We start from the raw sequence: 27,623 nt of genomic DNA on the forward strand, positions 1-27,623 counted from the left end.
TTTCCATCTCAAGCTTCTAAGGTACTATTACAAAACTCAACATGAGGAAGACCCAGGGGAAACACCTGAGTCATTTAAAAAAAAAAAAAAAAAAACTATCCACAACAATTAAAATAAAAAACAACTCAATAAATCCCCAACAACTAAAAAAAAAAAAAAAAAAAAAAAAAGAGGGTGGTGCCTATGGCTCAAGGAGTAGGGCGCCGGTCCCATATGCCAGAGGTGGCGGGTTCAAACCCAGCCCCGGCCAAAAGAAAAAAAAAAAAAAAAAAAAAGAATGAGTAAAAAAATAAGTGGAAGGATTCAGTAATGTTTATCTTTATAGGCTATACCCCAAAGAAAAAGTTAACATCCTGAAAAATGTCTAGCAAGCAAAGGATAAAAGAAAAACTGAAATACATCAAAATACTCATTATTACTAATGTGAAATATATGACATATTCATTCAACTGACATTTGAGCATCTACTATATGCTAAATACCATGTCAGAAATAGAATAAAACAAAATAAATTCTTATGGAACTTATTGTCAGTCTCTGACATGTTGCCTTTAAGGAAAAAATACTTCTAAGGTATTTGTAACCCCCAATCTAATGTTCTCTTGTGACTTTCAGTTCCTCAACCACAAATCTTTTTTTTTCAAGAAGAAAACTATTTCATGGGCTTGGCACCAGCAGCTCAGTGAGTAGGGCACTGGCCACATACACTGAAGCTGGCAGGTTCAAGCCTGGCCCAGGCCTACTAAACAACAATGGCAACTGTAACCAAAAAAATAGCCAGGCGTTGTAGTGGGCACCTGCAGTGCCAGCTACTTGGGAGGCTGAGGCAAAAGAATCACTTAAACCCAAGGGTTTGAGATTGCTGTGAGCTGTGACGCCAAAGCACTCTGTAAAATATGGGAATGCAGAAGGTAGAAGAGAAGGTCCAAAATATCAGAAAATCGTAAAGAAAAAGAGTGAGTTAAAGTCATCATGGAGAAATCAAACTAGGTAAGAGTAGGAGAAAAGATACGCTATAAAAGGAAAAGGCCATCAGGCCTAAAAGAAACTAGCAAGGACAAATCAGTGGATCACAGTGAAAATTTATAGGACAAAACATCTCTAAAATAAGAAATGTTACAGAATGTTTGCTGCTGTAGATGGCTCCTTTATGGTTCTAACAATGTAGAGCTTGGGAAGATTTTTAATAGGAATATAAATTAAACTTCATTATACTTCTTGACTATCAAAGTTTTCTAATGTGTTATAACCTTGCCAAATCCAAACTCCAAACACCAAAATCAAATTAAAATTTGGAATAACCCATTTTAATTTTTTTTCTTCCTAAAGGATTTTAAAATTTAAGCATTGAGAAAACGGCAATTATATTTATTTGCAGAGACAATTGTGAGGTTGCTTAGGACAAAAGTAATAGGGTAAGTATGAAAATAAATCCCCTAAGTTATCTAGTATACCAAGTGCCAGCGCCTCCTAACACTGAACTTTACCTGTAAAACACACTCACCGGAGTGGTGCCTTTGGTTCAGTGAGTGAACAAAGTGAACCAAAGGTGGCAGGTTCAAACCCGGCCCCAGCCAAACTGCAACTGCAACAACAACAACAACAAAAATAGCCGGGTGTTGTGGTGGGCGCCTGTAGTCCCAGCTACTCGGGAGGCTGAGGCAAGAGAATCGCCTACGCCCAAGACCTGGAGGTTGCTGTGAGCTGTTGATGCCACGGCACTCTACCAAGGGCGACAAAATAACACTGTCTCTTAAAAAAAAAACTACATTAACCAATGACGGAGGCACTTAATACCACTTCTACTAGATTATTGTCTAGTACGTTTTCTCTCGACCCACCATCCTCTAAATAACCTAACTAAACCTTTTAAGTTCTACCTTTAATAAGCACATCCTTTTCCATCTGAGTACACAGTACTCATTCAGCCAATCTTATCATCACTAAAACCTGGACCAAGATCTGGGCACTACACCTCCAAACCAGATCTTAAATAGGTCTACTCAGATAAGACTTTGAGGCCAGTATAACAGACATGTTACAACAACTCTTACCCTTACTGCCAATTACTATTATTATGTCACTTGTCCTTTATCCCAGCATTGCCTTATGACAATTAGAAGAAACCATAGCTATCACTGAGTGAAAGAAATTAGTTCAATGTAATGTCATCGTTGTGTTAATAAAAAAAGCTTTTAGACTTACTGATCCCAAGAAAAAGAGTTGTATGTAACATTAGACAATTTTTGAGGAAATTGCAATTATTCAACTCTGCCACAGCAGTGTGAAAACAGCCATAAGCTAGAGTAAATAAACAAGTGAACATGGCTATGTATAAGTAAAACTTTATTTAAAAAAATAGATTGACATGCCAGATTTGACGCACAGGCTATAGTTGGCCCTCCGTTGTCCTAAACTATCACAGACTAGGTTTTAACTCCAAGTTACATGCGTTTATTTCAAACACAATATTTAATGAAATGAGCATGAAGTCTGCTTAATTTAAGCAGTAGAACCACTAGTAAATTACTTCCAACTGTCAATGGAAACAATACCATTCTCATATGCTGGACAACTGCTTAAAGTTTATGTAAGATTTATAAAGGTCTAATGGCTCAGCGCCTGTAACTCAGCGGCTGGGGTACATACACTAGAGTTGGCAGGTTCCAATCCAGCCCAGGCCTGCCAAACAACAATGACAATTACAACCAAACAATAGCCAGGTATTGTGGACTGCCTGAGCTCAGGAGTTTGAGACCAGCCTGAGCAAGAGTGAGACCATGTCTCTACTAAAAAATAGAAAAACTAGCCAAGTGTTGTGGTGGGTGCCTGTGCCTCAGCTATTTGGGAGGCTGAGACCAAGAGGACTGCTTGAGCCCAAGAGTTGAGGTTGCTGTGAGCTATGACACCATGGCACTCTTCCTAGGGTGACAGAGTAAGAACTGGTCTAAAAAAAAAAAAAAAGAGCTTGAGCCTCAAGCTGTTGCCGTGGGTAGAATGCCGCCCTGGGTAGAGCGGCATGGCATCACAGCTCACAGCACCTCCAACTCCTGGGCTCAAGCAAGTCTCCTGCCTCAGCCTCCCAAGTAGCTGAGACAACAGGTGCCTGCCACAACACCTGGCTATTTTTTGGTTGCAGCCGTCATTGTTTGGCGGGCTGGATTCGAACCCGCTAGCTCAGATGTATGTGGCTGGTACCTTTACCGCTTGAGCCACAGGCGCCAAGTCTTTTTTTTTTTTTTTTCAAGAAGAAAACTATTTCATGGGCTCAGCACCCATAGCTCAGTGAGTAGGGCACTGGCCACATACACCAAAGCTGGCGGGTTTGAGACTGGTCCGGGCCTGCTAAACAACAATGACAACTGTACCCAAAAAAACAGCTGGGCATTGGAGCAGGTGCCTGTAGTCCCAGCTACTCAGAAGGCTAAGGCAAGAGAATTGCTTAAGCCCAAGAGTTTGAGCTGGGACACCACAGCACTCTACCAAGGGCAACATAGTGAGACTCTGTCTCAAAAAAAAAAGAAAACTATTTCATGGCTCAGCACCCACAGCACAGTGGTTAGTGCTAGCCAGATACACCAAGACAGGCAGGTTCAAACCTGGCCCAGGCCAGCTAAACAACAACAATGATAACAAAAATAGCTGGGTGTTGTGGTGGGCGCCTGTAGTCCCAGCTACTTGGGAAACTGAGGCAAGAGAATCACTTAAGCCCAAGAGTTTGAGTTTGCTGTGAGCTGTGATGCCATAGCACTCTACCCAGGGCGACATAGTGAGACTCTGTCTCAAAAATAAAAAGAAAAAAAAATTAGCTCTAAAAGAAGTTTTATAGCAGAACATGGTCCTATATAATAAATTAGGGGGGAAATTGTTCATTATTTATTTATTTATTTATTTTTTGGTAAAGACAGAGTCTCACTTTATTGCCCTCGGTAGCGTGCTGTGGTGTCACACTGCTCACAGCAACCTCCAGTTCCTGGGCTTAGCTGATTCTCTTGCCTGAGCCCCCTGAGTAGCTGGGACTACAGGCACCCGCCACAACGCCTGGCTATTTTTTTGTTGCAGTCTGCCGGGGCCAACTTTGAACCTGCCGCCCTCAGTATATACAGCTGGCGTCCTACTCACTGAGCCACAGGAGCCGCCCTATTTATTTATTTTTTTAGACAGAGTCTTACTAGGTTACCCTCAGTTGAGTGCTATAGCATCTTAGCTCATAGCAACCTCAAACTCTTGGGTTTAAGTGATCCTCTTCCCCCAGCCTCCCAAGTAGCTGGGACTACAGGCGCCCCGCCACAATGCCTGGCTATTCTTCAGAGATGGGGTCTCACTCTGGCTCAGACTGGTCTCGAACCTGTGAGCTCAGGCAATCCACCCGCCTCAGCCTCCCAGAGTGCTGGGATTACAGGTGTGAGACACAGCGTCCAGAAAAACTATTAATTTAATAAACATTTAGTTTTAGAAACAGGGTCTGGCTCCGTCATCTGGGCTGGAATCATAGCTCATTGCAACTTTGAAGTCCCAGGCTCAAGTCATCCTCCTGTCTCAGCCTCCAAAGTAGCTGGAACTGTAGGTATGTGCCACCACACATGATGAATTTTTAATTTTTTGTAGAGTTAGGGGTCTCTCCTCCTGGCCTCAAACCATCCTCCCTGCCTGGGCCTTCCAGAGTGCTAGGATTGCAGGTATAAGCCACTGTGTCCAGTCTTCATAAACATTTATGACACGCTTGCTATTACCCATCAGTTACTAGGGATAGATGGTAAATAGGAATCCCTGTCCTCAAGGAGTTTATTGTAAGTGCAAAAAGTGTTATGAGAAAAAAAAAAGTGTTATGAGTACTGTGACATACAATTTACATAGGTTACATGCAAGGTGAGGAGGTAGAAGTGGCTAATTTAACTTGAGAGACCAAAAGGAAGCAGGAAAACTTTCACAGAGTACTTGATGCTTAAAAACCAAATTCATAATGAGTATAGACAACTGCATGGGGAAATAAGATGGGGAGGAGATTTTCAACTCAGTGGGAAAGGGATGAGGAAAAAACAGAAAGATGAAAAATAACCTTTCACACCTTCAGAGATCTAAAACAGCAACAAAGAATACAGAAAAGTGACTTAAATATAAAAATAGATAAAGAGGGGCGGTGTCTGTGGCTCAAAGAGGTAGGGCGCCAGCCCCATATGCCAGAGGTGGTGGGTTCAAACCCAGCCCTGGCCAAAAACTGCAAAAAAAAAAAGAAAAGAAAAAGAAAAAGAGATAAAGAAATAGTTTCAAGACATGGTATCAGGCTAGACACAGTGGCTTGCTCATGCCTGTCATCTTGGCCACTTTGGCAGGCCCAGGCTGGTAGACTGCGTGAGCTCAGTCAAGAGTTGATACTAGCCTGAGCATGACAGAAACCCCATCTCTAATCTAAACAGAAAAACTAGCCGGGCATTGTCTGTATATCTGTAGTCCCAGCTACTCTGGAGGCTGAGGAAAGAGGATCGATCACTTGAGCCCAAGAGTTTGAGGTTGCTATGAGCTATGAGGATGCCACGGCACTCTATCCACAGTGACAGAGTGAGATTCTGTCTCAAGGAAAAAAAAAAAAAAAAACTTGACCCAGCTACTCCAGAGGCTGAGGCAAGAGAATCTCCTAAGCCCAGGAGTTGGAGGTTGCTGTGAACAGTGTGATGTCACGGCACTCTACCGAGGGCAATAAAGTGAGACCCTGTCTCTACTAAAAAAACAAAAAACCTTGATATCAAAGTAAAAAGGCTGAGCAGGGTGCCTGTAGCTCAACGTAAAAAGTCTGGCAGATAATAAGGGTCTGGATGGCTCCCAGATTTCTAATCTGGAGATTTGGGTGAATGATGTTAACATTCATAGTAAGGAGAAATTCAGGATTAAGAGTAAATAAATAGAAGCAGCAACTCAATTCTCCTTTTATGAACCATCTTTAGAAAACTACTTTTAAATGATATTTTGTTGATTACCAAAGAAATACATAGTTAGCACAGAAATGTGAAAAATATAAGAAAAACCAAAGGGAAAAAAATCAAAACCTATAATATAAGCCTACCATTCAGAAAAAGATTAAGGGAAACATGTACAAATATAGGAAAAAAGCCTTAGAGTCTAAAATAAAGCTGACTCCCAACCTTCACTATGAATGCTTTCTTGAAGAACTCTTGCTTATATGAGCCAGACATACGTTATATACTTAATGTTGCTATTCAAGTGAATTTGTTCAACTATAAGAGGGTGAAACCTGGTCTGCCTGCTGGAAGGCATCTGTCAAGTTCTCCTGTCACACTCTTCCTTTTGGCATACTTTTCTGCGTGGTGTGTTTTCATAGTCTGCGTTCTTACGTTGAAACACTCACCCTGATTTGGGGTAAATATGCTATGTCCTAAGCATAACTTTTATGACTTGTTCATTCACCCAGCCTCTAAACTGGTAAGATAATAAACATTTTAACTTTCCTCACCCCCTTACCTCTGCTATTTCAGAAAGTTTTATCCTTTACTAACATAATGGCACAAATTATAGAAAATTTGCTACCTTTACGTAACTTATTTCAGCAGAAACCAAATTTATTTTTTTATTTTTATTTATGTTCTTTTTTAGTGACAGGGTCTCACTTTGTCGCCCTCAGCAGAGTGCTGTGGCATCACACAGCTCACAGCAACCTCCAGCTGTTGGTTGGGCTTAGGCGATTGTCTTGCTTCAGCCTCCCAAGTAGCTGGGACTACAGGTGCCCGCCACAACACCAGCCTATTTTTTCTTGCAGTTTGGTCGGGGCCAGGTTCGAACCCACCACCCTCTGCATATGGGGCTGGCGCCCTACTCACTGAGCCACAGGCACCGCCCAGAAATCAAATTTATTTGATAAGCATTTTTAACTGAGTATTAAAGAAGCCTAACATCTGTGTTAAATGATTCATGGAAAATAGGCTGGGATCATAGTTGCCATTTGTAATACATAAAAAGAAACATACACACAGGAGAATTGATATAATTTAACCAATAGCCACACATCCCCAAACTCAGAGGGGCGGCGCCTGTGGCTCAGTGAGTAGGGCGCCGGCCCCATATGCCGAGGGTGGCGGGTTCAAACCCAGCCCCAGCCAAACTGCAACAAAAAAATAGCCGGGTGCTGTGGCGGGCACCTGTAGTCCCAGCTACTCGGGAGGCTGAGGCAAGAGAATCGCTTCAGCCCAGGAGCTGGAGGTTGCTGTGAGCTGTGTGATGCCACGGCACTCTACCAAGGGCCATAAAGTGAGACTCTGTCTCTACAAAAAAAAAAAAGAAAAAAAAGTTTTTACAAGGTAGGCATCCTAAGAAATGGTTCTTCTTGGCTCAGCACCCGTAGCACAGTGGTTACAGAGCCAGCCACATACACCCAGGGTGTCGGGTTCGAACCCAGCCCAGGCCAGCTAAACAACAATGACAACTGCAACAAAAAATAGCCAGGTGTTTTGGCGGGCGCCTGTAATCCCACCTACTTGGGAAGGCTGAGGCAAGAGAATCGCTTAAGCCCAAGAGTTTGAGGTTGCTGTGAGCTGTGACGCCATTGAGGCAAGAGAACTGCTTAAGCCCAAGAGTTTGAGGTTGCTGTGAGCTGTGATGCCATGGCATTCTACCAAGGGCAACATAGTAAGACTCTGCCTCAAAAAAAAGAAATGGTTCTTCGGACTAAATGAGATAATTACATAACCATTTGACAATGTTTGAAGCTAATACCAGTTCAACACTGATTTATGTCAGTTTCCCTTTTTAGGTTTAATTATTTACTGATATGGAAACCCAAAATAAATTTTAAAAAATTCTTTTGAGACAGAGTCTTACTCTGGCACCCTGAGTAGAATACCATGGTGTCACAGCTTACAGCAACCTCAAATTCTGGGACTTGAATAATCCTCTTGCTTCAGCCTCCCGAGTAGCTGGGACTACAGGTGCCCAGGACCACACCTGGATAATTTTTCTATTTTTAGTACAGATGGGGTTTTGCTCTTGTTCAGGCTGGTCTTGAACTCCTGAGATCAAGCAATCCACCCACTTTGACCTCCCATAGGGCTAAGATTACAGGCATGAGCCACCATGCCTGGCAAAAAATTTTTTTTGAATTTCAGTGCCTCCCTCTTCCCTAACACATTGGTACAAACCTCACACAGAACACCCTGGAGATGGTAGGCACTACAGTTTTAGCATAGAGCACGTGAAGGAAAGCTTAAAATGGAATAAGCAGGTGGGGCGTGATGGCTCACCCCTGTGATTCAAGCACTTTGGAAAGCCAATATAGGAATACTGCTTAAGGTTAAGACCAGCCTGACTGAGCAAGAGCAAGACTCTATCTCTATAAAAAACAAAACAAATTAACTGGAGGGGCGCAGTAGCGAGTAGCCCCAGGTACTAGGGAGGCTGGGGCAGGAGGATCACTTGAGCCCACGAGTTTGAGGTTGCAATAAGCCATGATGAGTCCACACTGACTGGGCAACAGAGTGACATCCTATCTTAAAATTTAAATAAATAAATAAATAAAATGAAGACGCACCCTTTTCAAATGGCTAAAAGTAGTGTAACTTTGGACATGAGAATCAGGAAATGGAAGTTAAAGGAGAAGAGAAGGAGAAAGGGGAGAGTACCCGCTGTTTTCTCTAATTTAAGCTTCAATTTGTCTGAAGGTACCACTTGTACCCAACTATACAAGAGTAAGCAAAAATGTTGAAAAGTTAGCTAATAAGGCCAGGCGAGGTGGCTCATGCTTATAATCCTAGCATTCTGGGAGGCCAAGTCAGGTGAATTGCCTGAGCTCACAGGTTCAAGACCAGCCTGAGCAAGTTTGATCCCCCCACCCCCACCCCATCTCTAAAAAATAGCCAGGCAGGCACTGTGGCAGGTGCCTGTAGTCCCAGCCACTTGGGAAGCTGAAACAGGAGGTTCGCTTGAGCCCAAGAGTTTGAGGTTGCTGTAAGCTGTGACACCACTGAGGGAGACAAACTAAGAGTTTGTCTCAAAAAAAAAAAAGAAAAGTTAGCTAATATAACTTCAGATATGATAAATACAAGCTAAGCAATTATAAATTATAGCTTGCTAAAATATATACCACTACAAAATATATATTATTCTCCATATAATAAATTTTTTTTTTTTTTTTGGGAGACAGAGTCTATGTCGCCCTCAGTACAGTACCGTGGCATCACAGCTCACAGCAACCTCAAACCCTGCGCTTAAACAATTGTCCTGCCTTTGCCTCCCAAGTAGCTGGGACTACAGGCACTTACCACAACACCCAGCTATTTTTGTTGTTGTTGTTACTGCAGTTGTCATTGTTGTTTAGCTGGCCTGGACTGGGTTTGAACCTGCCAGCCTCAGTGTATGTGGCCAGGTCGATAACCACTGCGCTACAGGCTCAGTGTATGCGGCCGGCTCAAACCACTGCGCTACAGGTGCCGAGCCCATATAATAAATTTTTTCTTAAAGCTTATTCCCTCATTGTGTAGCTTTACTGCTAAACTGTAAGGTCCATATCTTGCTTTTATATACGTATTCCAAAAGTGTAACAAGTGTACTGGGCATAGTAGGTAATCAATTACCATTTGTTGAAAGAAATCACGTTTTTAATGAAACCCCAGATTATTCTCTCAATTGATACTATATAAATTTTAACATGAAAAGAAAATAGAAAACACCCTAGGATGTTTTCTATTGTCTAAAAAGCATAATATAATAAGACTATACTCATCAGGTAGAGAAACAAATTTTCTTAAGTCCAGCAAAACACATAAATGCTTTCCTTGAATATGTATTCAGTTTAAAATGTACTTTGGGCCTGAATTATTCTTCCTGTTCTACACTGCATGTGGTCATATCTATCACTATAAAATTGTTTTTTTTTTTACTATAAAATTGTTAAAGGGATAATTTATAGACTAGAATTATCTACTTCAAGACTACTGCTCTACTTGATAAAGACCCAAAGTAAAAATTAAGTCTTTGAATGGTGGCAGTAGTTCAAGCTCAGTTTAGCCACTTCTTACTAGATCAGAAATTCCTTTAAAAATGGACCATATTTTAGCCAGGCGTTGTGGCAGGCGCCCGTAGTCCCAGCTGCTTGGGAGGCTGAGGCAAGAGAATCGTGTAAGCCCAAGAGTTAGAGGTTGCTGTGAGCAGTGTGATGTCATGGCACTCTACTGGAGGGCGGTACAGTGAGACTCTGTCTCTACAAAAAAAAAAAAAAAAAAGGACCATATTTAAGATTTTTTAAAAATAATCTCCACAGGAGCCCAAAGTTTCTAGTTCCCGGGCTCTGGCAGCCAGAGCTGCTCTGAGAGCTAAGCAGAACCGACGCGGGGTCCTGCGCCCCACATAGAAGCGCCTGCCAATGCTTTCTCTTTGGGACCCAGATGCTAATTTGGGAGAAGTCTTATAGCTGATCACCTAGGAAGAGAAGTTCTAAAGCAATAAGAAGAAAGCATTTCAACTGGAGACACTTACTGCAGCTGGAAATGGGGAATGGACTGTCAGAGCAGACTTCTACCCTGTCCAGCTTGCCTTCATTTCAGTCCTTCCACATTGTTATTCTGGCTTTGGACTGTACTGGAAAGACAACTGTTTTATACAGGCTGCAGTTCAATGAATTTGTAAATACTGTATCTACTAAAGGATTTAACACTGAGAAAATTAAAGTAACCTTAGGAAATTCTGAAACAGTCACTTTTCACTTCTGGGATGTAGGTGGTCAGGAGAAATTAAGGCCACTGTGGAAGTCATATACCAGATGCACAGACAGCATTGTGTTTGTTGTGGACTCTGTTGATGTCAAAAGGATGGAAGAAGCCAAAACTGAACTTCATAAAATAACTAGGATATCAGAAAATCAGGGAGTCCCTGTACTTATAGTTGCTAACAAACAAGACTTGAGAAACTCATTGTCTCTTTCAGAAATTGAGAAATTGTTAGCAATGGGTGAACTGAGTTCATCTACTCCTTGGCATCTGCAGCCTACCTGTGCAATCATAGGAGATGGACTAAAGGAAGGACTTGAGAAACTACATGATATGATAATTAAAAGAAGAAAAATGTTGCAACAACAGAAAAAGAAAAGATGAATTATCAGCCTTTTATATCTGTGGAGTAGGTTTTTTCTGGCTTGATTTTGACAAATTGAAGCGTGTCTACAGTCTGGTTTGCCTGTCTGCCCTCCTGGATGCTATTAAGCTTTGTTTTGTTGAACAATCAGATGCTCAACTCTGTTGCCTTGTGGAAGATGAGTAAATGCAGTGCTTCTTAAAGTGGTCTTTTCTCCCTGACCTACAAATCTTTTGGTACTACCATTTTGGAAAGCCAAGCAAGGACAATAAATTAAGAACACAGTTGTGGAAATTTGACCTGAAGTTAGTGAAATAAAACTTTGGAGAGTAAAAAAAAAAATAATAATAATAATCTCCACAATATTTACTTAACACATAGCAAATACTCAAAACACATACTACATGAATGAGATAGATAATAAATGCTTACCCTTTCTTACTGGTGAGGTCTGGCTGAGAATTTAGCAAGACATCTAAATTTTAAGGCAAACCTCTTACTAATTAAAAGACTAAAAAAGTAAGCCAATATGCACTAACAGGTCCATTTTAGCCAGAGAAGACCCTCCATCCGTATTACCTCTTTGTGGAGGGAGCCAACAACATCCCTCCAAACCTCTATTAACGTTACTTGGTGACATACCAAAAAAGATGAAGAGAAGTAAACTTCTCCCTTTTCCTCTAATACAGAAGTCCCCCACCTTTTTGGTATCAAGGACTGGCTTTGTGATAGACAATTCTTTCAAGGACTAGGGTTCGGGGGATAGGAGGCAGAGCTCAGGTGGTGATGTTCGGGGGCCAGTTATAACAGGCCAGGGACCAGCACCACATAGCAAAGGGACTGGGGACCACAGGACTAATACTCTAAAGCAAGCATGTCCAATCTGCAGCCCCCGGGCACATGCTGATTCTGTGAGGATATTTTTTGCTTATCTATAGGGTCAGATATCACAAAAATATGCATGGATCTTTCCTTTACTAATTAGCTTCCTATAGTGTTTGTATGTTTAATGTGCAGTCCAAGATAACTCTTTTTTCAAAGTGCAGCAGGGGAAAAAAAAGGTTGGACAATCCTGCTTAAAGACTTAAGAGCCAAAACTAGGTTTTTTTCTTTTTTTTTTTTCCTTTGGCAGTTTTTTTCGGGGGGCTAGGGCCAGGCTTGAACCCACCACCCCGGGTATATGGGGCCAGTGCCCTAATCCTTGAGCCACAGGCACCGCCCCCAAAACTGGGCTTTTTCGACCAAACCAGGCTTTGGCTCCAGCCATGTCACCACTAATGGTCTACCACCATGGACTCATGCAAACTCTGGTACATACACCTGGTAAGATCTTTTGGGTTTTTTTTGTTTGTTTGTTTTTTAGAGAGAGAGTCTCACTCTGTTGCCCTCAGTGGAGTGCTGTGACATCACAGGTCACAGCAACCTCCAGCTCCTGGGCTTCGGCGATTCTCCTGCCTCAGCCTCCTGAGTAGCTGGGACCACAGGCGCCTGCCACAACACCCGGCTATTTTTTATTTATTGCAGTTTGGCCAGGGCTGGGTTTGAACCCGCACCCTCACTATATGGGGCCAGCCCCCTACTCACTGAGCCACAGGCACCGCCCAACCTGGTAAGATCTTTTGTTTAAATCAACAGATGGTGGCTCCAGTTATGGTAGTCATATTTCCACTTTACCAAATGCACCTAAAAAGTATCATCACACAAATCACCTAGCACCAGTAAAAAGGAAAAAAAAAAAAATTAAGACATGATCACGATTTCAGTTAAATGCAAAGGGCATTTTTTTTTTAGAGACAGAGTTTCACCTTATCACCCTTGGTAGAGTGCCGTGACATCACAGCTCATAGCAACCTCCATCTTGTGGGCTTAGGCAATTCTCTTGGCTCAGCCTCCCAAGTAGCTGGGACTACAGGCGCCGCCACAACGCCTGGCTATTTGTTGCAATTTGTCTAGAGCCAAGTTCGAACCCGCCACCCTTGGTTATGAGGCCGGCACCCTACCAAATGACCCACAGGTACCATCCCAAAAAAGGCATATTCTTTTATATTTGATATTTTTGACTGCAAGAGTTAAACTTCAAATCCTAAAATTAAAGGCAAATGACTCGGCACCAGTAGCACAGTGGTTACAGCACCAGCCACATATACCAAGGCTGGCGGGTTCAAACCTGGCCCAGGCCAGCTAAACAATGACAACTGCAATAAAAAATAGCCGGGTGTGGGTGGCACCTGTGGCTTGGTCGGTAGGGCGCCGGCCCCATATACCGAGGGTGGCGGGTTCAAGCCCGGCCCCGGCCAAACTGCAACCAAAAAATAGCCGGGCATTGTGGCGGGTGCCTGTAGTCCCAGCTACTCGGGAGGCTGAGGCAAGAGAATCGCTTAAGCCCAGGAGTTGGAGGTTGCTGTGAGCTGTGTGAGGCCACGGCACTCTACCAAGGGCCATAAAATGAGACTCTGTCTCTACAAAAAAAAAAAAAAAATAGCCGGGTGTTGTGGCAGGCACCTGTAGTCCCAGCTACTTGGGAGGCTGAGGCAAGAGAATCACTTAAGCCCAAGAGTTTGAGGTTGCTGTGAGCTATGACGCCACATCACTCTACTGAGGGAGAAATAATGAGACTCTGTCTCCAAAAATAATAATAATAATAATAATAAAATTGAAGGCAAAAACAAATGAAAAAATCGATTCAACAAATTTATTATTATACAAATAATTCATCCAACCATAGTACGAATTCTAGGAATCCTAACATTTTATCCATACATACCTTAATACATTACAACCAATATCCACACAGACTACCTTAAAGAATAAAAAAGTGTATTTAATCCTTGAAAAAGAATATCCTCCGCAGAAAAGATACCTATGGGCCTTGGGTGTCAGGAATCTCTTAAAGTACAATGTCCAGTTTTATTTTTATCCATGCCCCCTCTACCTACAGTTAGAAGAAACCCAGAAAGACCATACAGGGCACAGAATGGGGAGGACTAAAGTAGATTGTGGTGAAAGAAGGTTAAAACACCTTCATTTAGCAGCCTTTTTCCTATTGTAACTATTACCATTTACAAAGCTTAATTATTTCAGCATATAGGTAGACCTTTCAAGTAACAGTCTGATGAACATCAATAGTTAGCTATATACTCTTGGAAGTCTCTGCACCTTGGTTTTCTTCCCTATGAAAAAGGGCAAAATGACACAACCGTCCTTTAGTCCCAAAATTCAATGATATATTCCAGAGCAGAAGAACCCAACTTTTCTAGGTTCATGTCACCCCCAGGGTCTCAGCAATTTTCCCAAAACAGCCCTTAAGACAAAAAATAGTAACAATTCCACTTAAGTAGTCATGTGAAAAAATAATACACCTAAATTAAAAGAAAATGTTTTTACTTCATTCATAAATAACCATATTTACTTTATGGAATGTATATTACTGTTGGGCACTACACACTTCTCAAATCTTGGAATCAGAGTGGACACTGCTATTCTACCTCCTATTCCATACCGACTGTCAAACAATATATGCATTTCACCACAGCAACCACTGAAAAACCAACTTCACAAAGATATGTCATCTACAGGAATGCAGCACAATATAATTTTGAAATCATGAACTCTGTCAAGCTAGTTGTTCACCTGGCAACTAACAAAAGTCAAGTATCACTATTATCTTCCTTGAAAATTTAAACTATAAGATGGCACCTCTGCAAAGGTGGCAATAATACCCTGGGGTGCCTTGGTGTAATTTGGGAACCATAGCCCTATGACAAAGTATTTAACTTTGTGACTTTGAACTTGGACTGGAAATCAGATTCTACTATTAACTAACTAACTATATATATATATATATATATAAATAATCTGGGCAATTGAATTAATTTCTTGAACCTTAGTTTCTTTGCCTACTAAATAGAAATAATACCATCAACCTCAAAGAACAGCTGTGGGGAATAATGAGATGATGTTTATATATAATAAATAATCAATAAACAGTGTTACTATTATGTCACTAAAATTAAACAACTTATAAGACCCAATTTTATGGGCCGCGCCAGTGGCTCAGAGAATAGGGCTCCGGCTCCATATACCAAGGGTGACAGGTTCAATCCCAGCCCTAGCCAAACTGCAACAAAAAAAACAATAGCTGGGCATTGTGGTGGATGCCTGTAGTACCAACTACTCAGGAGGCTGAGGCAAGAGAATTGCCTAAGCCCAAGAGCTGGAGGTTACTATGAGCTGTGACACCACAGCACTCTACCACAGGCAACAAAGTGAGACTCTGTCTCTAAAAAAAAATAAAATAAAATAACACACACACAAATTTTATAGCTGACTCAGTGAGGAATGAGGGATTCTAAGCTAAAGCCATAATGTTAAATTAAAACTTATAAACAGGCTAGACCTGGTGGCTCATGCACATTCTCCCAGCACTTTGGGAGGCCAAGGCAAGGAGTATTGCTTGCGGGCAGGAATTTCAGACCAGACTAGGCAACACAAAAGCCCATCTCCACAAAAAATAAAAAATTAGCCAGACATTGGCTCGGTGCCCATAGCTCAGTAGGTAGAGCACCGGTCACATACACCAAAGGTGGCAGGTTCGAGCCTGGCCTGGGCCTGCTAAACAATAATGACAACTGGGGAGGTGGAGCAAGATGGAGGCCAAGTAACAGCTTCCCTGCAACTGGGCACCATGAGTCTGGGGAGATAAGACTCAAGGCATCTCTGGCTGGTGGGATCTACCTATAATCATCCCTTGGAGGATACAGGGAGTCAGCAAGGGACTTCTGGACCCCAAGAGGAGGACAAAAACAGTGGAAAACTGGCAAGTGGTTGCATGTATTCATCAACCTAATCCCGCCGGCAGCCGTAAATAAAAGCAGCAGTGAGACTGCAAACCGGAAAAGCCTTACCTGTGAACTGTTTCGGTGTTTTTGGACTTGGCACTCAGTTGAACTGCCTTGGGGAGAGCTTGAGCAGGAGTGCGGAGAACTTAGGGCATTGAGGAGGGCCCCAGACTGAGCCGCAGAGCCGAAAGAGCTAACAGTGTTCGGCGGTGGGCCGCAGGGAGCCACTGTGAGACAACTGCCCTGGCAAGCTTCGCTCTCAGAGCCGCAGAGCAAGGATCAGTCGGGAGCTAGTAAGCTAGTGACTAAGCAGCCTAAAGGCAGGGTCTGAGCTGCCTTACAGCCTTAACCCTCAGGGGCAGACTGAGACGGGTCTTGGCACACTGGAGCCTCGGGCTGTTGCCCTGGGTAGAGTGCCGTGACATCACAGCTCATAACAACCTCCAACTCCTGGGCTTGGCACGACCTGGACCTCCATAAAAACAGCGCCAGGACCCCCGACCCGCGACCTGACCCCGCCGGGCCTCTGCATGCCCGGACCAGGAACTGCGGTAGCCGCACAACCCTGTGACCTCCCTCATGTATGCTCCCTGCCTCCACAACAGCCCGCTCGTCTGGCCAGTGACTCTGGTAGCTGCGAGCCCTCCGGAGCCCTCCCTGCCTCTGCACAGAGCCCTTCTCCTAGCCAGAGACTGCTGGAGCATTGCGCTCTCTGTGCCAAAGTCACCGGGCGCCAGGCAGTCCCAGAACCGTGCACACCACCTTCTGCCCTGATGCTGGATCCGGGTGTGTCACACTCCGGAGCTGCTTCCACAAACAGAACTCCCTGACTGGGGCAGCCCCAGAGGAACTACACACAGTAACTCCCTACAAAGATCCAGCAACAATAGAGTGATCCCGCTGGGGTCTAATCCTGGAGAGACACCTCCCCAACTCTGAGGACGGCCAGAGTCTACAGTGAAAAACAATCATGAGGTGAAATCAACCCAAAAACTCTGGGAATATGAATAATCAGAGTAGATAAACTCCTCCAAGGATCAGTGGGGCAGACACAGCACAAGATCCATTCACGAACAAATAGCTGAGATATCAAAAATCGAATTCAGAATCTGGATAGAAAATAAAATCGAATTAGAATTCCAAGCATTAACCCAAAAGATATCTCAAGAATTAAACGAATTCAAAGACCAAATGACCAAAGATTTTGACACATTGAGACAAGAAGTTGCAGCCCACAAAGATCTGAGAAACACAGTAGAATCCCTCAGGAACAATGGAGCAAAGAGAAGAAAGGATTTCTGACATTGAAGACAAAGCTTTCAAAAGCTCCCAAACTCTCAAAGAGGAAGAGAAATGGAGGACAAAAACAGATGACTCTCTTAGAGAGCTCTGGGATAATTCAAAGAAAACTAATATTCATCTTATAGGGATCCCTGAAAGTGACGAAGTGACTTCACAAGGCACAGAGTCTCTTCTCCATGAGATTATGAAGGAGAACTTTCCAGACATGCCAAGACATTCTGAAATTCAGATAGCAGACAGTTTCAGAACTCCAGCATGACTCAACCCAAATAAGACATCCCCCAGACACACGATAATCAATTTCACTAAAGTTAATATGAAGGAGAAAATTCTGAGAGCAGCCAGACGAAAGAAAACCATCACCTACAAGGGGAAGAATATTAGAATAACTGCAGATCTCTCTCCTGAAACCATTCAAGCTAGAAGAGGATGGTCATCGACTTTTAATCTCCTAAAACAAAATAACTTTCAACCCAGGATCATGTACTCAGCTAAACTGAGTTTCGTTTATGACAGAGAAATTAAATACTTCAATGACATACACATGTTGAAGAAATTTGCCATAACTAAACGAGGTCACCAGGATATTCTTAGACCTATCCTCCATAAAGACCAGCATAATCCTCCACCACAAAAGTAAACCCACACAGAAAATTTTGATCAAATTCCAACTTCCACAGTCGCAAAGGATTAACAATGTCCACCGGACTCTCAAAAGGCTTATCAATATTCTCAATTAATGTGAATGGTTTAAATCGTCCTCTAAAGAGGCACAGGTTGGCTGACTGGATACAAAAACTCAAGCCAGATATCTGCTGTATACAAGAATCGCACCTTACATTAAAAGACAAATATAGACTCAAGGTGAATGGTCATCTATACTCCAGGCAAATGGAGGGCAGAAAAAAGCAGGTGTTGCAATCCTATTCGCAGATGCAATACAATAGGCTTTAAACCAACCAAAATAAGAAAGGATAAGGATGGACACTTCATATTTGTTAAAGGTAATACTCAATATGATGAGATTTCAATTATTAATATTTATGCAGCTAACCAGAATGCACCTCAATTTATAAGAGAAACTCTAACAGACATGAGCAACTTAATTTCCTCCAGTTCCATACTAGTTGGAGATTTTAACACCCCTTTAGCAGTACTGGATAGATCCTCCAAAAAGAAGCTAAGCAAAGAAATTTTAGATTTAAACTTAACCATTCAACATCTGGACTTAACAGACATATATAGAACATTTCATCCCAACAAAACTAAATACACATTCTTCTCATTAGCCCACGGAACATACTCCAAAATCGACCACATACTAGGCCACAAATCTAACCTCAGGAAATTTTAAAAAATAGAAATTATTCCTTGCATCTTCTCAGACCATCATGGAATAAACTTTGAACTCAATAACAACAGGAACCTGCATACCCATACAAAAACATGGAAGCTAAACACCTTATGCTAAAGGATAGATGGGTTATAGACGAGATTAAGAAGGAAATCACCAAATTTTGGGAACAAACAACAATCAAGACACGAATTACCAGAACCTCTGGGATACTGCAAAGGTAGTCCTAAGAGGGAAATTCTTAAGCCTTCCTCAAGAAAACGGAAAGGAAGTTAATAACTTAAGGGGACATCTCAAGCAACTGGAGAAGGAAGAACACTCCAACCCCAAACCCAGCAGAAGAAAAGAAATAACCAAAATCAGTGCAGGATTAAATGAAATTGAAAACAACAGAATTATACAACAGATCAATAAATCAAAAAGTTGGTTTTTTGAAAAGATCAATAAAATAAATAAACCTTTGGCCAACCTAACCAGGAAAAAAAGAGTAAAATCTCTAATTTCATCAATCAGAAATGGTAACGATGAAATAACAACAGACCCCTCAGAAATTCAAAATATCCTTAACGAATACTACAAGAAACTCTACTCTCAGAAATATGAAAATCTGAAAGAAATCGACCAATACCTGAAAGTACGCCATGTTGAACAGGCCTATTCAAGTTCTGAAATAGCATCAACTATACCAAATCTCCCCAAAAAGAAAAGCCCAAGACCAGATGGCTTTACGTCAGAATTCTACCAAACCTTTAAAGAAGAACTAGTACCTTTATTACTAAACCTCTTCCAAAATATAGAAAAAGAAGGAATATTACCCAACACGTTCTATGAAGCAAACATCACCTTGATCCCCAAACCAGGGAAAGACCCAACAAGAAAAAAAAATTATAGACCAATAGCACTAATGAATATTGATGCTAAAATACTCAATAAGATCCTAACAAACAGAATCCAACAACACATCAAAAACATTATACACCATGACAAAGTCGGATTTATCCCAGGGTCTCGAGGCTGGTTCAATATATGTAAATCTATAAATGTAATTCAGCACATAAACAAACTAAAAAATAAGGACCATATGATTCTTTCAATTGATGCAGAAAAAGCTTTTGATAATATGCAGCATCACTTCATGATCAGAACACTTAAGAAAATTGGTATAGAAGGGACATTTCTTAAACTAATAGAGGCCATCTACAGCAAACCCACAGCCAATATCATATTGAATGGAGTTAAATTGAAATCATTTCCACTTAGATCAGGAACCAGGCAAGGTTGCCCATTGTCTCCATTGCTCTTTAACATTGTAATGGAAGTTTTAGCCATTGCAATTAGGGAAGAAAAGGCGATCAAGGGTATCCACATAGGGTCAGAAGAGATCAAACTTTCACTCCTGGCAGATGACATGATCGTATATCTGGAAAACACTATGGAGTCTACTACAAAACTTTGAGAAGTGATCAAGGAATACAGCACAGCAATGTCTCAGGCTACAAAATCAACACCCATAAATCTGTAGCCTTTATATATACCAACAATAACCAAGCTGAAAAAACAGTCAAGGACTCTATTCCTTTCACAGTAGCGCCAAAGAAGATGAAATATTTGGGAGTATACCTAACATAGGACGTGAAAGATCTCTACAAAGAGAACTATGAAACTCTAAGAAAAGAAATAGCTGAAGATGTTAACAAATGGAAAAACATACCATGCTCATGGCTGGGAAGAATCAACATTGTTAAAATGTCTATACTACCCAAAGCAATTTATAATTTTAATGCAATTCCTATTAAATCTCCATTGTCATATTTTTTTTTTTTTTGTGGGTTTTGGCCGGGGCTGGGTTTGAACCTGCCGCCTTTGGCATATGGGACCGGCGCCCTACCACTTTGAGCCACAGGGGCCGCCCTCCATTGTCATATTTTAAAGATCTTGAAAAAATAATACTTCGTTTTATATGGAATCAGAAAAAGCCTCGAATAGCCAAAACATTACTTAGTAATAAAAACACAGCAGGAGGAATCACGCTACCAGACCTGAGACTGTACTATAAATCGACAGTGATCCAAACAGCATGGTATTGGCACAAAAACAGAGAAGTAGATGTCTGGAACAGAATAGAGAACCAGGAGATGAAGCCAGCTACTTACCGTTATTTGATCTTTGACAAGCCAATTAAAAACATTCAGTGGGGGAAAAGATTCCCTATTTAACAAATGGTGCTGGGTGAACTGGCTGGCAACCTGTAGAAGATTGAAACTGGACCCACACCTTTCACCATTAACTAAGGTAGACTCTCACTGGATAAAAGATTTAAACTTAAGACGTGAAACTATAAAAATACTTGAAGAAAGTGCAGGGAAAATTCTTGAAGGAATCGGCCTGGGTGAATATTTTATGAGGAGGACTCCCCAGGCAAATGAAGCAGTATCAAAAATACACTACTGGGACCTGATCAAACTAAAAAGCTTCTGCACAGCCAAGAACATAGTAAGTAAAGCAAGCAGACAGCCCTGAGAATGGGAGAAAATATTTGCAGGTTATACCTCCAATAAAGGTCTAATAACCGGAATCCACAGAGAACTCAAACGTATTAACAAGAAAAGAACACGTGATCCCATCTCAGGGTGGGCAAGGGAGTTGAAGAGAAACTTCTCTAAAGAAGACAGACGCACGATCTACAAACACATGAAAGAAAGCTCATCATCCTTAATCATCAGAGAAATGCAAATCAAAACTACTTTGAGATACCACATAACCCCAGTAACAGTAGCCCACATAACAAAATCCCAAACCCAGAGATGTTGGCGTGGATGTGGAGAAAAGGGCACACTTCTACACCACGGTGGGAATGCACATTAATACATTCCTTCTGACGGATGTTTAGAAAATACTTAGAGACCTAAAAATAGACCTGCCATTCGATCCTATAATTCCTTTACTAGGTTTATACCCAGAAGACCAAAAATCACAATATAACAAAGACATCTGTACCAGAATGTTTATTGCAGCCCAATTCATAATTGCTAAGTCATGGAAGAAGCCCATTTGCACATTGACCCATGAATGGACTAGGAAATTGTGGTACATGTATACCATGGAATATTATGCAGCCTTAAAGATGGAGACTTTACCTCTTTCATGTTTACATGGATGGAGCTGGAACATATTATTCTTAGCTAAGTATCTCAGGAATGGAAGAAAAAGTATCCAATGTACTCAGCCCTACTATGAAGCTAATTAATAGCTTTTACATGAAGGCTATAACCCAACTATAGCACAAAACTATGAGGAAAGGACCAAGGAAGGGGAAGTGAGGGGGGAGGTTAGGGTGTAGGGAGGGTAATGAGTGGGGCCATACCTACGGTGCATCTTAGAATGGGTACAGGTGAAACTTACTAAATGCAGAATACAAATGTCTACATACAATAACTAAGAAAATGCCATGAAGGCTACATTAAACAGTTTGATGAGAATATTTCAGATTGTATATGAAACCAGCACATTGTACCCCTTGATTGCACTAATGTACACAGCTATGATTTAACAAAAAAAAAAAAAAAAAAAACAACAATAATGACAACTGCAACCAAAAAATAGCTGGGCATTGTGGCGGGTGCCTATAGTCCCAGCTACTCAGGAGATGAGGCAAGAGAATCGCTTAAGCCCACGATTTGGAGGTTGCCGTGAGCTGTGACGTCACAGCACTCTACCGAGGGTGACATAGTGAAACTCTCTGTCTCAAAGAAAAAAATTAGCCAGGCATAGTGGCACATGCCTGTAGTCCTAACTATTCAGGAGGCTGAGACAGGAGCATCATTTCAGTCTAGGAGTGTGAGGCTGCAGTGAGCTATGACAGTCCTACTACACTCCAGCCTAAGAGACACAGTAAGACCCTGTCTCTAAAAAAATTTTTAAATAAATAAATAAAAACTTTAATTTTTAGATGAAAGATTACAAAGTACTTAAACAATGACAATACAGAGAACTAAAGTTTCCTCCAAAGGATAGCTTCAGTCGATCTTAGCCAAAAGGCCAAGAATCTCCAAAGGATATCTTAATGTTGACACATCTTATCACAATAAATGTTACATAAAAAGTATTAAATTGGCAACTCAGAATAATACACAGTCTAGGGTGGCACCTGTGGCTCAGTGGGTAGGGCGCCGGCCCCATATACCGAGGGTGACCGGTTCAAACCCGGCCCTGACCAAACTGCAACAATAAAATAGCCGGGCGCCTATAAGCCCAGCTACTCAGGAGGCTGAGGCAAGAGAATTGCCTAAGCCCAGGAGTTGGAGGTTGCTGGGAGTGACACCACAGCACACTACTGAGGGCAATAAAGTGAGACTCTGTCTCTACAAAAAAAAAAAAAAAAAGGTACATTCTAAGGGCTAATCACACTCGGAAAAAGCACGGATTTTATAAACGAGGAATTTTTAAATGGTAAGAGCTGATTTACAATTTATCAGCTAAATTTAAATTTATATAGAGCAAAATTCATTTGACTGTAATAATGATCTCCCCCAATGGTTAACATTTTAATTCCAAATGCACTCATGTCTTTTACCTGAAAAACATCTTTAATAAAATTTATAATATTTGTAAATGTTTGATTTTAAAAGGACTTTTGAAACGTTATTTCAGTAGATCCTCAGATATTATCTCTATTTACTGAAACTGAGGTCCATATAAATTAGTGATTTCTCCTATAACCTATATATTACACTGCCATCCATGTCTTTTTTCACACTAAATCCGTATCTTTTAATTGCTAGTACACCACACTTCCCTTCCAAAAGATTCAGTTCAAATCTTGCTAACTGAACCAGCCTTGTTCTATCAACTATTATATCAGCTTTGACCATCAAAGCTCTGAAAATCTTTTCCCTGCATAGTAACAGCATTTATTTTATTTTATTTTATTTTATTTTATTGCAGTTTTTGGGCCGAGGCTGGGTTTGAACTCACCACCTCCAGCATATGGGGTGGCACCCTAATCCTTTGAGCCAAAGGTGCTGCCCTAACAGCATTTCTTTTCTTTTCTTTTTTTTTTTGAGACAGAGCCTCAAGCTGTGGCCCTGGATAGAGTGCTGTTCCATCACAGCTCACAGCAACCTCCAACTCCTGGGCTTAGGCGACTCTCCTGCCCCAGGCTACCAAGTAGTTGGGATGACAGGCGCCTGGCTATGGTTGCAGCCATCATTGTTGTTTGGCGGGCCCGGGCTGGATTCGAACCCTCCAGCTCAGGTGTATATGGCTGGAGCCTTAGCAGCTTGAGCCACAGGTGCCAAGCCGTAACAGCCTTTCACTTACAGAGACTTTTTATTTGCCAAATGAACTGAACTGCATAACATTAATTAATAATTATTCTAAGATCACCTTGTGACAAGGACTATTATTATCAGTCCCCTTAGCAACTATACCAATGGTAATGCAGTGGCTGAACTAAATGATTCTGCTTAGCCCTCATTATTTCCCATTTTTACTTAGCTGGTGGCCCACCAGTCAACTCTAAAAGTATTAAACTGGCCCTAATATTTTTTTTTCTTCTAATACGAAGTCATTACCCCTTAAAATGCAAAAAAAGAAAAAAAATCCTAAAAGGCAAACAAAGTCATACACTACCCAAATACCATGCCATCCTAAAAATCCTCTCGATTTGGTCCAACATATCCTAAAAACAATTTGCCAGCAATTCTTTCTCCAAATTCCCACATTTCTCTCTCTGACAGATATATTACTATTATTTCCAAAGGCATCTTGAAAGCACCTACTTCACAATGACGATTTTCTTTTAAAAAAAAAAGTAAATACAACTTGATAATGGAAATACTACATTAGACCTGGTGCAGTAGCTCAGGCCTGTAACCCCAACACTTTGGGAAACCAAGGCAAGGGAGCTCACTTGAGATCAGAAGTTTGAGACCAACCTGGGCAACACAGTGAGACCTCGTCTTTATTCCTTCCCCCCACCCCCCCCGCCAAAATTAGTAGGGTGTGGTGGTTGTGCCTACAGTCCCAGCTTCTCAGGAGGCAAGAGTATTATTTGAGCCCAGGAGATAGAGGTTACAGTGAGTTATGATGGTACCACTGCACTCTAGCCTGAACAACAGAGATCCTCTTTAAAAAAAGAAAGCTAAGAAAGAATAAATTACTATAATTGGTAAGCTTAATTTTTAAAGAAATCTTGCAGAAAGTATATAATTATCTTCCTATTTTGTATTGTTTAAAAAATTTGCCTTTCGTAAGACAGAGTTTAAGGGTAAAAGGATCTGTACAGGTTAGAAGAGATAAAGAGCTATAGGCTTGCATTATAACTGCTACTATTAATTTGAGCCCTTTGTAGCCATAGCATCATGCCTATTCTCTATAGGTAATATTCTCAAGAACTTCATACCGGGATCTTCCTAGCAATGTAAATAAATTCTGTTAACAGAAACGTCTTCACTTACACAGAGAATAGAAGAGTGAGCCTGCTTTCCTGGAAAAGGAAATAGCTATTTGTCTTGTACAAAATCCAGTCTGCTCTATCTAATATGGACTCCCCCCAAACAAGACCTATTCGGAAAGCGTTTCTTCTCAGCCAAGGGCTGTTCCCAGATAAAGGAAAAGCTCAAAATACAACAAAAAAACCTTCTCTGAGGGAAGAAGTGTGCCAGAAAAGGAGAGGCATGGATGGGGAATAAATGGGGGTGAGTGTAAACACTCAGCGTGAGGGCGAGAGGCAGCAAGCGCTGCGCTGAGATGCTCCAGCAAAAGAACCAGCAGCAGCAGGAAGTTTCAATGGGGCCGGGCAGAGCATGCGCCCTGCACCCGCGCGGTGGCCTTATGTGGAAGGAGCACCACTTGCGAACGCCAATAATAGACCAGCCGCACCAGAGAGAAACATGAGCAACAAGCACCTTCTTCAACAGTTTCCCCCTCCGTCAGAGCCCCTCCTCCAGCCTACATACTAACCACTCCACCCCACCCTACAAATGGGAGGGCGACTTCTCCTTCCCCTAAGCCCTGCTGCCAAGATGAAGGGGGAAGGGATCGGAAAAGTGGGGAGATGCTCTTCTATTATTTGGGGGGAGGTGGGGAGAGAGCAGGAAAACTATGGAGGAGGAATTAACCCTCTCCTCTCCGAAAAGAAGCTTAACCAACGTCGCCCCCTTCCAAGAATGGAGAGGGAACCCCCTCCCTTGAGGGAGGAGCAGACCTCCCCACTCCGAGGAAGAGTTAGGGGGTTAAACCAGCCCCCGAGGGGAAGGAAAGTGGGACGAATCGCTCGGGGGACTTCTCAACAGAGGGAGGGAGAGTTGAGTGCCCACTGGCCCCCGCCCATCCAGGTGAAGGGAGATGAGGGGGCGCCCCAAGAAGGCGCGCCCAGCCTCCCTCGAGACAGTCGGGAGGTTTGGTGGGAGGAGGGGAGGGAGCACGGAAGGGGAGGAAGAGAAAAGCGCAAAGCTGGCCGGAACCTGCGCTCCCCTTCCCCCGCTGCCAAAGGAGAGAAGGGGAGGGGGACCAGCCCCCGCCGCGGGGGAACAGCCCCTGGGGCTGCTGGCCAGCACAATGACCCCTCCCCACCCCCAGCCCACACCTACCCAGCGACGCCCCCAGTTCCACTCCCCGCCAGGCCGAGTGGCCCTAGGGGGCCTCCGCCCCGCCTCCTCACAGCCCAAGACCTCTGAGGCTGGACGGAGAAGATGGGCCCGACAGAGTTGCGCCCCAGGAGGAGGGCAGAGCCTCGGAGGGCCTGAGTGTCTGCTTAGAGCTAAGAGAAGGAGCAGCCAGGGCCGCTTCCCGCCGGGCATTCGGGCCCCTAGCTTACCTTCTCCGTTGCCGATGTCTGGCGGCGGCGCCTGCAGCACCCGCTCCAGCTCGGGGAACGGCAACTCAGGCAGATCTAGCAGCGGCCCGTAGCGCTCTAGGAAGGAGCAGACTACGGCGAAGTTGGGGCACGAACCCGGGCAGCCCGGAGGAGCCATCGCCGCCGCCGCTGCCGCCGCCGTCGCCATTTTGAACTGGAGGATGGAAGAGGAGGCGATGGGGGGGTGAGGGGAGTTGGGGTGCCGAGGAATGGCAGGGCAACCTTATGGACGATAGGAGGCGCTCTCTAGTGGGCTCCCCTGCGGTTCCGACAGTCTCAGGAACAGCGCCGCGATCCCACAATACATCGGCGGCCAGGAGCAGTCGAGAACCTAGTGAGACGAGAGACAGAGAGGCCCTCTGTGCCTTTCACTTTCCGCCCTCTTTCCACTCCCTTCCCTCCTTCTATTTCTCCCCTCCCACTTCGGGTTTGCCACTGCCTCGTGTGACAGGGGGAATGAAAACAAGGGGAGCGGGGTGGGGAGGCGGGCTGAAAGCGAGAGGGGCGGGACTTTCTCAGAATAATGACCAATAGGCTTGAGGGGGCGGGGTTTACTCCGTGGTTTGGCAGAAAGGCTTACCCCGGGCGGGGGCAGGGAATCGTCTAGCTCGGAGCGGCAAGCCTCCCGGAGGTGAGAGGTGAAGCGCTGGGAACTCTAAACACCGAGGACTGTGGGTGAGTTTTGGAGGAAATCCTGGCACTGAAACTGGACCACGAGATGGTAGAGGAAGCAGAGTATAGTGAATAAGAAGCAGATAAAAAGACGAAAAGTACAATTAGGGGAAGAGGTTGGTAAGACACCTGCCTTTAGTGATTGGGGTGTGACCTTTCTAAGAGAATCTCTGCGAAAGTTTGCCGAGGGATATTGCAGTCTGATGGAGAATAAGAATCACAGCTTTCCTGGAAAAGCAGAGTCTGAGGGCTCTGCTGGGTGACAAGGGGGCACATGGGTGCTGAGGGAACTGGAGGGACTCTTGGGGATCACCAGAGTGAGGAGCTGGGGCCCAGCTGAGAGATGAGAGTCTGAAGGGACCACGGTCTCCGGGGGCACCGCAGTGTGAAGAGACAGCTCTGCTGAGAGTACTAGTGGCTGAATGAAGAGAAGGGGCTCTTTTGGGGGACCAGTGTCTGAGTGTTGGGAGTTGAACATGATGAGACCGTGGAACCGCAAAGAAGTGTGTTAGAAGACTGGGTTCCA

General features: G+C 43.0%; 3 protein-coding genes across 3 annotated transcripts in view; 2 read left to right on the forward strand and 1 right to left on the reverse strand.

Moving 5' to 3' along the window:
• The window catches only part of RSF1 (remodeling and spacing factor 1), a 198,888-nt gene extending 172,001 nt beyond the window's left edge, over positions 1-26,887 (reverse strand). The window contains exon 1 of the mRNA XM_053561132.1: positions 26,387-26,887. Within this exon, the coding sequence (XP_053417107.1) occupies positions 26,387-26,573 (187 nt within the window). The 5' untranslated portion in view covers positions 26,574-26,887. The remainder of the gene's footprint in view (positions 1-26,386) is intronic.
• LOC128564977 (ADP-ribosylation factor-like protein 4A) lies at positions 10,491-11,093 on the forward strand. Its single transcript, XM_053561134.1, has one exon. The coding sequence runs from the start codon at positions 10,491-10,493 to the stop codon at positions 11,091-11,093; it is 603 nt and encodes a 200-aa protein (XP_053417109.1).
• An 85-nt stretch (positions 26,888-26,972) lies between the features above and the next one.
• AAMDC (adipogenesis associated Mth938 domain containing) overlaps positions 26,973-27,623 on the forward strand; it is a 55,164-nt gene continuing 54,513 nt past the window's right edge. The window contains exon 1 of the mRNA XM_053561985.1: positions 26,973-27,100. The gene's annotated coding sequence lies outside the window, so the exon portion shown is untranslated. The remainder of the gene's footprint in view (positions 27,101-27,623) is intronic.

The sequence above is a fragment of the Nycticebus coucang genome, chromosome 14, assembly GCF_027406575.1.
Source record: "Nycticebus coucang isolate mNycCou1 chromosome 14, mNycCou1.pri, whole genome shotgun sequence".
Lineage (NCBI taxonomy): Eukaryota > Metazoa > Chordata > Mammalia > Primates > Lorisidae > Nycticebus > Nycticebus coucang.

Excerpts from the sequence above, each read along its gene's own strand:
- LOC128564977 (XM_053561134.1), top strand. The coding sequence starts at position 10,491 with ATGGGGAATGGACTGTCAGAGCAGACTTCTACCCTGTCCAGCTTGCCT.